General features: G+C 40.1%; 1 protein-coding gene across 1 annotated transcript; it reads left to right on the top strand.

Moving 5' to 3' along the window:
• The first annotated feature begins 314 nt into the window (after nt 1–314).
• DPPA2 (developmental pluripotency associated 2) lies at nt 315–10,568 on the top strand. Its single transcript, XM_042998329.1, has 7 exons — nt 315–347; nt 2,498–2,645; nt 4,529–4,692; nt 4,785–4,838; nt 5,772–6,033; nt 7,593–7,788; nt 10,460–10,568. The coding sequence occupies exons 1-7, from the start codon at nt 315–317 to the stop codon at nt 10,566–10,568; spliced, it is 966 nt and encodes a 321-aa protein (XP_042854263.1).
• The last annotated feature ends 1,781 nt before the right edge of the window (nt 10,569–12,349 follow it).

Genomic DNA, 12,349 nt, shown 5'->3' with positions numbered 1-12,349 from the left:
GCCAAGCGGCTGCCCCTAAAAATCTTATTTAAAAAAAAAAAAAAAATCTTAGGAGTGATATTCATTACCCAACAGCTCAACTGTCACATAATGGACCAAAGGGAGTGCAAAACTGATGAAATTATTACACTGTCAGATAATGAGGGAGGGGAAGAAGAGGAGGAAGGAAAACCCCCCTCTTCTGGGAAACAGGAAGTAGACAGAGACATTTGCTTATAAAAGGAGAAATCAGGCTGGAAGCCCCCAGGTGAAAAGGAGTGAAGGGCCGGTGAACCAACCTTGCAGGCTTCACCTTCCCCTAAGTATTCCTGGAAATGGCGTACTCGAGTTATGAAAACAGCGCTCAGGTAGGTTTCGTTCCCATAGAACGGATTTTCCTACAGATTCATTTTTCAAAGTCTTTCTAGAGCTTGCTTATGTTTACTTCATGCCACCGGACTTCGTTTCTGAGGGTAAGAAATCTCCATCTTGGAGTCCCTCCTCTTTGTAAGTGGATTATTACTTTTCTTACCCACGATTGTGGCTCTGTGTCTATTTGGGTCAGAGTGAAAAACACAAAATAAAGATTTCCGTTCCCAGGCCGACGTAAGGGATGTATTCTGTAGAAAGACATGTTGCAGCTGGGCAAATGGAAAACCTAAAGAAACAATAAAAAGAATAAAAAGAAAGTGAGAAAGGGTATTGTGGATGGGGTCAGAAAGTGAAGTGACCAATCTGGTTTCTTCCCTTGGGGAGTTTCTCCTACTCCCAAATATTAAGTATATGGATGACCGGCAAGTCATATCGCTGCTTTGAGCCTCTCAGACTCCACTCTCTGGAGTGGAGTAATATTCCCCTAATAACTTTTTTTTGAAGCTGACCAGTGAATGTGCATGGGAGTGCTTTGAAAAAGTGTTACACAGGGGTGTCTGTCTGGGTCAGCTGGTAGAGCGAGAGATCTTTGATCTTGGGGTTCTAAGTTTGAGCCCCACCTTACGTGTAGATATTACTTAAAAATAAAATCTTGGGGAGCCACTGAGGTGGCTTAGTGGGTTAAGCATCTGACTCTGGCTCAGGTCATGATCTCACGATTCCTGGGCTCTGTGCTGACAGTTCAGAGTCTGGAGCCTGCTTTGGATTCTGTGTCTCCCTTTCTTTCTGCTCCTCCCCGGTGCGTGTGCTGTCTCTCTCAAAAATAAATAAACATTAAAACAAAAGCTTAACGGTGTTATACATATGCAGGATGAGAGTATGAGCAATGGGAAGCCATTGAGTCGGAAATAGGGGGAAGGGCACGGCCCCCTCAGATCTACTTGGCTGTTCTGAGAAGCAAGTATTGCAATGGGACTGGGATGGAGTTTATTCACCTTTGGATTTGAGAGGAAAAGCTCCGTTCAGAAACTTAAGCACATGTTACTCTGACATTGTTCATTTAATTTTTGAGACTCAGTTGCCTAATTTGTAAAGTGAGAATACTGATAAATTATTATACATGTGCTGTGAAGATTAAGTGAGAGAAATACAGAAAGCACGTAGTGCGGTGCACATGTACTGGACAAAACCGGTAAATGTCACTTCCTTCCTAACTGGGCGTTGGATGTGTTGCTGCGATTGCAGCAGAGAGTAAACTCTCTGGTCGGGTTGAAATAAGGCCAGTATGCCTGGAACTTAGAAAGCTCAGGGGTCTTGAGCTAGAGTGGCAGGCAAGGGTCAGACTACAGAAATTTGTAGGTCATGCGTGGCCGTTTTTGATAAGCCATTGAAGTGTTTGGCACTACTCTTGATTTCGGCTCAGGTCATCATCTCACAGTCTGTCCCCGCTTCTGGCTCCATGCTAAATGGATAACCCGCTTAAAAATCTCTCTCTTCCTCTGCCCCTCCCCTGCTCTCTTTCTCTCTCTCCTAAAAAAAAGAAAAAAGAAAAAAAAGGCAGGAGAGCAATCTGCAGAAAGAATGCAGCTTGGAGTAATAGGGAATTATTGCATCTATCAGTGAGAGTTGATGATAGCTGGAACTGGGAATCATCAGGAATCATGATAGAAGATGGGAAGGCAGAAACACATTCCATATAGTTTTAGCAGATAAAATAAGTGTTTTAGTGGAGGGAGAGGAAGGCCTTGAGGGAGATGGTTTCCCTAAGCTCAAGACATATCCTTTCATCTATGCCCATCTGTACATCTACTTTTGTCCATTTTCTCATTGTTTGCCTGGCATTTATTTATTTATTTATTTATTTATTTATTTATTATTTTAAGTAATCTCTACACCCCATGTAGGACTTGAACTCACAACTCCAAGATCAAGAGCCACATGCACCATGGACCGAGCTAGCCAGGCACCCCTGTTTCTCTTATCTAATAAAGGGTCTGCTAATCAACATCAAATTCAGGGAATCACCATAAATTTGCTCTCCAGCCACCTACTGGCTTCTGAGTTTCTTATCAATTGTGCTCTGAAAATAAGCAGTTTAGGTATATGGCATCCAATGAGACTCTGTGGTTGGCCTTTCCCTTTCCAGAATTTCTCTGAGGAGGCATTAGAGGAAGAAACTGTGGTTCTCACATTGGTTCCAGTTAATGAAGAAACTAATGAAGAACATCAGGTGGAACCAAGTGTTTCTTCAACTTCAGAAGTTGGCCTGGAGATGCCTGGGACAAACGATAAAGGTATGAGGACAGTGATTGCTCAGTTTGCTGCTCCCCCGGCTCTGGGAAGCCCAGGGAAAAGATTTCTCCTTTTTTTCCTTAAATCTCACCTTGAGTATCTGTGGTAAAAGAGCTCTCAAACTCCTAGACTTCATTTATTAGGCACCATGTGCTCTTAAGACACAAAAATGGGTGTGTGAAGTGCCTTGGACAGAGCATGGTCTTCTAGTCAGCAGACTATGAATTCAAACTCCCAACCTATAGAGCTCAATCTTCTTTCATTTTGGTTAATGCATACTTTACATACCTCTCGTAAAGACTAAATTATTTTTTTTCCAGCATCGAGATATAATCAACATCTAACCTTGTATAATCTTAAGGTGTACAATGTGGTGATTGATACACATTTATATTGCAAAATGATTACCAAAATAAGGTTAACGAGCACATCTATCACCTCACACAGTTACGTCCCCCACCCCCACCTTGTGGTGAAAACATTTAAAGATACTCTCAGCAATTTTATTTTACTTTATTTAAGTTTTATCTTGAGAGAGAGAGAGAGAGAATTCCACCAGGCTCCGTGCTGTCAGTTTTGGGCTCTATCTCATGAACCATGAGATGACCCACACCAAAACGAAGGTTAGGTGCTGAACTGACTGTCACCCAAGCACCTCTACTCTCAGCAACTTTAAAATATACAGCATATGGGACAGTTGGGTGGCTCAGGTCATGATCTCAAGGTTCGTGGGTCGAGCCCTGCATTGGGCTCTGTGCTGACAGCTCAGAGCCTGGAGCCTGCTTCAGATTCTTTGTCTCCCTCGCTCTCTGCCCCTCCCCTGCTCAGACTCTGTCTCTCTCTCAAAAATAAATATTAAAAACATTTTTTTTAAACATACAGAATAATATTGTTAACAGTAGTCACTATGCTGGGCCCCTGGGTGGCTCAGTTGGTTGAGCATCTGACTCTTGATTTTTGTCTCAGGTCATAATCCCAGGGTTGTGGGATTGAGCCCCATGTAGGACTGTGCACTGAGGGTGGAGCCTGCTGGAGAGTCTCTCTTTCTTTCTGTTTGTCTCTCTCCCCCTTGCCTCTTCCCCTTCTTGAGCTCTCTCTCTAAAAACAAAATAAATCTTAAAAAAAAAAAAAAATTAAAAAAACAATAGTCACTATGCTGTACATCAGATCCCCAGAACTTCTGAACATCTTATAACTGAACATTTGTATCCTTTGATCAACATTTCCTCCAATTATTAGTATTTTGCTTGATAAGTACTTACTGACCAAATATCTAGCAGCTCTTAATGTCATGACCCTTTAAATCTGTTCTTAGTGTTTCACATGAAAGCATCAAATAAGTATTTTCAGAATGATTTTATTTTCTGGACCAAGAATAAGGGCTTCAATGCAAAGTAAACAGTGACAGGTTACACCTAAGCAGAGTGAGATGAGATGGGATGCTGACCAGGAAAATGAGGTGGGCAGACAGAATGCAGGACCTTTGCTGGTTGGGTGATTTCTTTGATTTCTCTCAGAACAACTGGTATTTTTGTTCAAAATCTAGACATTTTGGAGTAGCAATCCAATAAAATGTTCTGTCCAGGTGTTTGTTGATGGCAGTAAAAAGTTGTTGTATGTAATGTAAAAAAACCTAGGATTTGGAATTTCAAAATGTAGGTTTGAGTTCCAGGTCTGCCATTTAATGGAGATGTGACCTTGGGTAAGTCCTTTAATTACAGAATCTATTACTCTACTTGTAATAGAGGGAAAACACACACACACACACACACACACACACACACACACATATATATATATTGGGTTATGAGAAATTAGCAACAACTTTGTTAAATTATCTTAGAAATATTAAATTGTTACTGCTTTCGTTTCCTTCTTTTTTTAGTTTGTCATCTTCAAATGAATGAACAATTCAAGTCTTGTCCAAAACATAGTTGTTATAATACACGAATCCTTCCCTTGCCAACCAGTTTGCCTCCGGTTAATAAAGTACGTTGGGACACTTTGCGAAACTGGTGCCAACAATTTAATTTGAGTACCGATGGCCGGGTGAGTACACTGTTGGGAGACTCTGCTGCACAGAGTAAATGTGGAAAGCTTTATCAATTTATAATTTTTATTTCCCCTCTTAATTTCCTTAGAAAATAGATGTTTATTTGAGGCTCCAGAAACATGCTTACTCTGAAATAAACGAGGTAAGAGGTGTGGTGACAATGTTAAGGTGAGTTCTGACTGTGAATTGTATCTACTCTCCCACCATCTCTACATGTTGTATATCTAAGGCAAGATTTCTCAGCCAGGGTTATTGACATTTTGGATAAAGGAAATGTTATATATATGATACAAAGGAATATTATTCAGCCATATAAAGAGTGAAATCTTGCCATTTGTGATAATATGGGTAGACCTAGAGGGTATTGAGTGAAATAAGTTAGACAGAAAGACAAAGGCCATATGATTTCACTTATATGTGGAATCTTAAAAAACAACCAATCAAAACAAAACAGAAACAGACTCATAGATACAGGGAACGATCTGGAGGTTGCCTGAAGGGAGGGGTGGGGGGGATGGGCAAAATAAGGGATAGGAATTGAAAGGTAGTAACTTCCAGTTATAAAGTAAATAAGACATGGGGGTGCAATGTACAGCATAAGGAATATAGTCAGTAATGGAGCAACTTTGTATGGTGACAAATGGTGCCTAGACTTAATGGTGATTGCTTGGTAATGTATGTAAATATTGAATCACTGTGTTGTACACCTGAATCTAATATATTATTGTATGTCAACTCTACTTCAATAATAAAAAAAGAAAAAAGACTATTGACATTTTGGGCCAAATACTTTATTTGGTGGGGGGGTCTGTCTGCTGCATTTTAGGCCTAAACATCCCTGGCCTCTACCCCCTAAATGTCAGTGGCAAGCCCCTCTGCTTCCCCAACCCCTAGTTTTAACAATCAAAAATTTCTCCTAGAAAACTGCTGCTCTAAGGGAACTAACAATCCTAAATCTTTCCCACACTTATATACATGGGCCAATGTATAAAGAATGATAAAATTAACACAAAACACAAAAGTCTTTAGGGCAGTAGCACTTCACTGAATACTCACCATGAATCACCATTTGCAGAATATTCCTAAAATATCACCAGAGGCCAAATTGCAGTCATGTTCCACAAAATGCAAGATGGCAACCAAGAGAGCAAGGATTCGGAAACGTTGTAAGAAGAGTGAAAGAGAGGAAGGGATTAATATAGTTGAAGTGATAACTTCAGCACAAGAAGGCATGTTGGCAGCGTGGTCAAGAATTGCTGCAAGAGCCAGTCAATCCAAGTCTGTGAATTCACGTCCCATTCCTGTTTCCGTTGAGACTTTTCTGCTGCAAGCCTCTGGTAAGATCAACCTGAAAAAAAGGGAGCACTGGAGCCCCAGCTGGCTTAGTTAGTCAGTAGAGGATGCAACTCTTTGATCTCATGGTCATGAGTTCAAGCTCCATGTTGAGCATGGAGCCTACTTTAAAAAAAAAAAAAAAAGTGAGTACTATTCCCTAGAAAGAAGGTTAAATTTTAGGGGTGCCTGGGTGGCTCAGTCTGAGCCTGACTTTGGCTCAGGCCATAATCTCACTGTTCATGAGTTTGAGCCCCACATTGGGCTCTGTGCTGACAGCTTGGAGCCTGGAACCTGCTTTGGATTCTGTGTCTCCCTCTCTCTCTCTCTCCCACTTGCTCTCTCTCTCTCTCTCTCTCTCTCAAAAATAAAAGAAAAAATTTTTTAAGTTAAATTTAATATTTTATTAGTCTCATACTGAAAGGTAGTAAAAAGGAAAGAGTTAAAATAATGTAGATTGATATTAGACTTATATATGGATTATCTTTTGGTTGCTAGGTAGCCAAGTTTTACCTGGACCAGTGTCTGAGCTAGGTGATTGAGTGCTTACTCAATCACTTTATCATAAGCCAAAGTCTGAGGTGGGAAGAAAGCATAATCTGATAATGTGGTCAGCCACAATCTGAGCCTTCCCCTGTCTTTCCCTACCTCAAGGCCTTTTTTTTTTGTTAAAATTTTTTTCAGTGTTTGTTTTCTTTTTGAGAGAGAGAGAGTGCGAGCAGAAGGGGCAGAGAGAGAGGGAGACACAGAATCTGAAGCAGGCTCAAGGCTCTGAGCTGTCGGCACAGAGCCTGACCTGGGGCTTGAACCCACAGACCTCGAGATGATGACCTGAGCCGAAGTCAGATGCTCAACTAACTGATCTACCCAGGTGGCCCTGTTCCTTAGACTTTTAAACAAAGATCTTTTTGCCTGTTTTGTGTTGTTGAGGCAGTACAGTATAATAGTTGGGCAAATGGGCTTTGAATCAGAATATCTAGATCCATGTCATGGTTCTGGGAAAATTGTAATATTTAACACGATAAGCTTCAGTTACCTCACCTGTAAATAAAAGTAAATAGAAGGTCAATATTAATAACCTTCTTAAGAATAGATGTATTCGTACATGTAAACTACTTAGCAAAATCTTAGACACAAAGCAACCATTCGAAAATATTAATTGACATCCAGGTTTGCCTGGGTGGCTTAGTTGGTCAAGCATCCAACTTTGGTTCAGGTCATGATCTTGCAGTTCATGAGTTGGGCTCTTGGCTGACAGCTTGTAGTCTGGAGCCTGCTTCAGATTCTGTGTCTCTCTCTCTCTCCCTCTCTCTGCCCCTCTCCCACTCGCACTCAGTCTCTCTCTTTCTCTCAAAAATAAAATAAAACGTTATTTTTTTTTTTAAAGTTAATTGTCATCCCTTGTGCTACATAATTTGTGAAGTTAGATTATAGTGTCTTTGGTGGACATTTTTTCATGCTTTTCATTCAGTTGAGTCATCAACAGAATATAAGAGCAAAACCCAGAGTGATGTTCTGAGACCTTGGATTAGCTGTTTATATTTGCTTCTCTTTCCCTCCTCAGGTGTCAGGTGGTGTGTGGTCCATGGCAGACCTCTCTTGGCAGACACAAAAGGTTGGGTTCGCCTGCAGTTTCATGCAGGTCACGCCTGGGTGCCTGACACCCCCAAGAGGATGATTTCTCTCTTCCTGTTGCCCGCCTGTACTTTCCCATCCCCGGGCCTTGAAGATAATATGTTATGCCCTGAATGTGCTAAGAGGTAATCCTTAAGTCTTTTTCTAAGTCTGACACACAGAAAAGGAGATGTCTTAATGGGTTTCTGAATAATTTAGTAGGGGAAGGTGGAGGGCCAATATATTATTTTCTTCATTTGCTATATAGATTAGGCAAAAATAGGAAGCAAAAAACATAGTAATGGATTAGAACTCAGATAAATATGGCTTCTTAGAAATCTTAACAAAGTATCCAAGTTGGGACCTTAACTGCCTCCATTTTAGAGATGTATTTTAAGGAAAAAAAAAGACGTTAGAGTTCACCACATGTCAGATACCTCACTTGTGTATACACAAATATGTAAGACCAAATCCATGTAGCACGCTTGAATGAAAAAGAGTAAGGGAGACTGTGAAAATGTATGGGTAGTTATCAGGGAAATGCAAGTCAAAACTACAATGAGATATCACCTCACGCTGGTCAGAGTGGCTAAAATGAACAAATCAGGACACTATAGATGCTGGAGAGGATGTGGAGAAACAGGAACCCTCTTGCACTGTTGGTGGGAATGCAAACTGGTGCAGCCACTCTGGAAAACTGTGGATGTTCCTCAAAAAATTAAAAATAGAACTACCCTATGACCCAGCAACAGCACTGCTAGGAACCTACCCAAAGGATACAGGAGTGCTGGTGCACAGGGGCACATGTACCCCAATGTTTATAGCAGCACTTTCAACAATAGCCAAATTATGGAAAGAGCCTAAATGTCCATCAACTGACAAATGGATAAAGAAGATGTAGCTTATATATACAATAGAATACTACTTGGCAATGAGAAAGAATGAAATCTGGCCATTTGCAGCAACGTGGATGGAACTGGAGGGTGTTATGCTAAGTGAAATAAGCCAGGCAGAGAAAGACAGATACCATATGTTTTTACTCATATGTGTATCTTGAGAAACTTAACAGAAGACCATGGGGGAGGGGGCGGGGGGAAAAAGAGTTATAGAGAGGGAGGGAGGCAAACCATAAGAGACTCTTAAGGACTGAGAACAAACTAAGGGTAGATGGGGGGGTGGGGGGGAGGGGAAAGTGGGTGATGGGCAGGGAGGAAGGCACTTGTTGGAATGAGCACTGGGTGTTGTATTGAAACCAATTTGACAATAAATTATATTAAAAAAAAAAGAAAAAGAAATGTATGGGTAGTACCTACATTGGAGTAGCTTAGGGAAACTTTCCAAGGGATTACATGTACTGAGGAAGAGTTTACCAGTTAGAAAGTAATAATTAGGGCAAACCGCTCATCCAAATACATAGAACTGAAAGAATATGACATACTGAGAAATGGCAAATAGGTCAATATGATTGAAGCTTATATTGACAGAAAAGTCTGGGAAGGGGAGGAGCAGATCATTGTAACTTTTATATCTATATATAAGGTTTCATGTTATCCTGTGGGTTGTAATTTCTTAGTCACTTCTATGACATAGACTCCTTTGGGAATATAACTACCTACTCACCACCCAGGGAAATATATATTGGGCATACACATAAGCTCTGCTTTAGATTTTATATAGACTGTAGAACTCCTAATGTTGATCTAGGAGTAAAAAATTCAGCTTTTGACAATGGAGTTGGATGGAGGTGATATGAGAAAAGAAAACTAAGGGTTTTTTTAGGAAGTGAATTGAAATCTTGCAACAGAAACTAAATTTGAAGGTAAGAGATTACTATAATAATTCTGGAAAGATAGAATCTATGAGCCTGGCAAAGAATTTAAAGTATAATGGAACAAATATAAGAAATGTAGGAGTAGAGGGAACAGTTGTTGTCTTACTAGATGAAAAGATAGAAAAGTCCAGTTCAGTGGCAAAGGATGGGATACATGGGTCATGCTGGCCATGGGTCTAGAGTTCTGGGAGACATGTAGGCTAGAAAGAAACACATTTGGGAGTCTTTAGCATATAAATTGTGCATGGGAGTATGTAGTGGAAAGAACCCAAAAGAGAATCAGCATCTCAATGGCAGGTGAGCAATGGAGACTGAAGTACAGGTAGAGGCTGAAAGGTAAGTTAAAAGAAAGCAATGGGCAAAGAGTTTCAGAAGGAAATGGCCCCGCAGTGAGATGGCCATTGTAAGACTATGGTTAATGTAGTGCTGTTGGGAATGTCAATTTAGGATACCATTGGTGGCCTTTTTGAGAGTATGTTGACAGAGTCAGTAGAAACAGAATAGGGTAGTTACAAATTGGAGTAGAACATGTGAAGAACATAGGAACAGGACATATTAATAATCTGTTCTACCTGAGCTGAGAATGAGATAGTAGTTGAGGCAGCAATATCAAGGGAGCTCTTTTGCTTCCTTTCTTCTTCTTTCCTTCTTTCTTCCTTCCTCTCTTTTGCTTCTTCTTTATATATAAATGGGAAAACCATGTGATCGAGTGTGAAGAGAAAAGGGGATGTGGGAAGAAGGTACAAGAAAAAAAGGGAACGTGTAAAATGTAAAGAAGTGGAACATGGAACCGATTGTAGTGTATAGAATATGTGCCCTGATGTTAAGTGAACAATCCTTCCTTTCTTTACCACGTAAAATCGTAGGTGGTAGGGCAAACTACTAAGAAATGCCAGAAGTGGATTCCTGCTTTATTGTGGTTGGTATAGAATGGTCTATCTTATTGTAACAAATTTTCAAAATTCTTTTTCTAACTTTCTTTATAGGAATAAGAAGATAATGAAAAGATTAATTGCAATGGGGAAGGAGAGGCGACGTGGCTTGAATACATCAACATCTTTCCCTTTGAGTGGGCCATATTTTAATAAAGAATAAATGGTGGAGATCCTGTGGCTACTATTGATTTTCATCACAGTGACTGTCGTGCTCTGTCCTGACCATCCTCAGTGTTGCCTGAGGCCTTGGGCACAGATGTGAGTGTCTAGATTCTGTGCTTGAGGTTTGCCAAGACGTGACTGCTACTGCTACTTCAAGTATTTAGTTATATAGAATATAACTTAGTTCTGTTTTAATTCATACGTTTTTAAAGTAGTTTTAGGTTTTCAGAAAAAATTGAGCAGAAAGTACAGAGTGAAATATTGCCTCAACTCCTTCCCCTGCTACCAAAATCCTTCACCAGAGTGATGCAGGTGTTGAACCTACATTGACTTATCATTATCATGCAAAGCCCATGGCTTACAAGAGGATTCACTTTTTGTGTTGTACAGTCTATGGGTTTTGACAAGTGTATAATGACCACCTATATCCACCATTATGGTGTCATCAAAATAGTTTTGCTACTCTAAAACTTTCATGTCCTATCTACTCAGCACTCTCTTACCATCAACCCCTGACCACTGATCTTTTTACTGTCTCCATGGCTTTGCCTTTTCTAGAATGTTATGTATGTGGAATCATAAGTAGCCTTTTCAAATTAACTTCTTTCACAGCAATGTGCATTTAAGTTTCTTCCATTTCATGACTTGATAGCCTACTTCTTTTTGGTGCAGAATATTCCATTGCCTGCATGTACCTTAGTTTGGTTATTCATTCACATATTAAAAGTCATCTTGGCTGCTTCCAACTTTTGGAAATTATGAATAAGGCTGCTTTATTGTGTGCAGGTTTTTGTATGGGTATACCCTTTCTACTTATTTAGGTAAATACCAAAAAGCATGATTGCTGGATCATGTGGTAAAAGTATGTTTAGTTTTGTAAGAAACTGACAAACTGTCTCCCAAAGTGGCTGTACCATTTTGCATTCCTACCAGGAACGATTGAGAGTTCTTGTTGCTCCACATCCTCACCAGCATTTGGTGGTGCCAGGGCTTTGGATTTTGGCCATTCTGATGGGTGCGTAGAAGCATCTCATTGCTTTAACCTGCAGTTTCCTAGTGACCTGACATGTTCAGCACCATTCCATGTGCTTATTTGTCATCTATAGATCTTCAGTGAGGTTATCTATTCAGAGGTTTTTGCCCATTGTTTTTCATCTGGTTCATTTTCTTGTTGGGTTTTAAGAATTCTTTTATATTTTGAATGGTAGCCTTTTATTGGATAAGTCTTTTGCAAATATTTTTCCCAGACTGACTTGTTTTCTCATTCTCTTGATTAATTTGTATATTTAGATTATTGCTGTTGACATAGATGGATTAAAATCTGTGTTTGTTTTCATCGCCCTTTTTTATGTGTTATATAAGTAATGATCAACAAGCTCTTAAGGCTGTATTGTTACTACTGCAATCTTTTTTTTAAAAATTTTTTTTAATGTTTATTTATTTTTGAGACAGAGAGAGACAGAGCATGAACGGGGGAGGGTCAGAGAGAGGGAGACACAGAATCTGAAACAGGCTCCAGGCTCTGAGCTGTCAGCACAGAGCCCGACGCAGGGCTCGAAATCACGGACCTTGAGATTATGACCTGAGCCGAAGTCGGCCACTTAACCAACTGAGCCACCCAGGCACCCCACTATTGCAATCTTTTTAAATAGTGGAGTATACTTGACATAAAATGTTAGTTTCAGGTGTACTACATAATGATTTGACAATTATATACATTACAAAATGCTCACTAGCGTGAGTGTAGTCCCCATCTGTCACTATACAAAGTTATTTCAA

Source organism: Panthera tigris, chromosome C2 (assembly GCF_018350195.1).
Source record: "Panthera tigris isolate Pti1 chromosome C2, P.tigris_Pti1_mat1.1, whole genome shotgun sequence".
In the NCBI taxonomy this organism is placed as follows: domain Eukaryota; kingdom Metazoa; phylum Chordata; class Mammalia; order Carnivora; family Felidae; genus Panthera; species Panthera tigris.
Note: the sequence above shows the minus strand (reverse complement) of the source record. Positions and strands in the feature narration are given on the sequence as shown.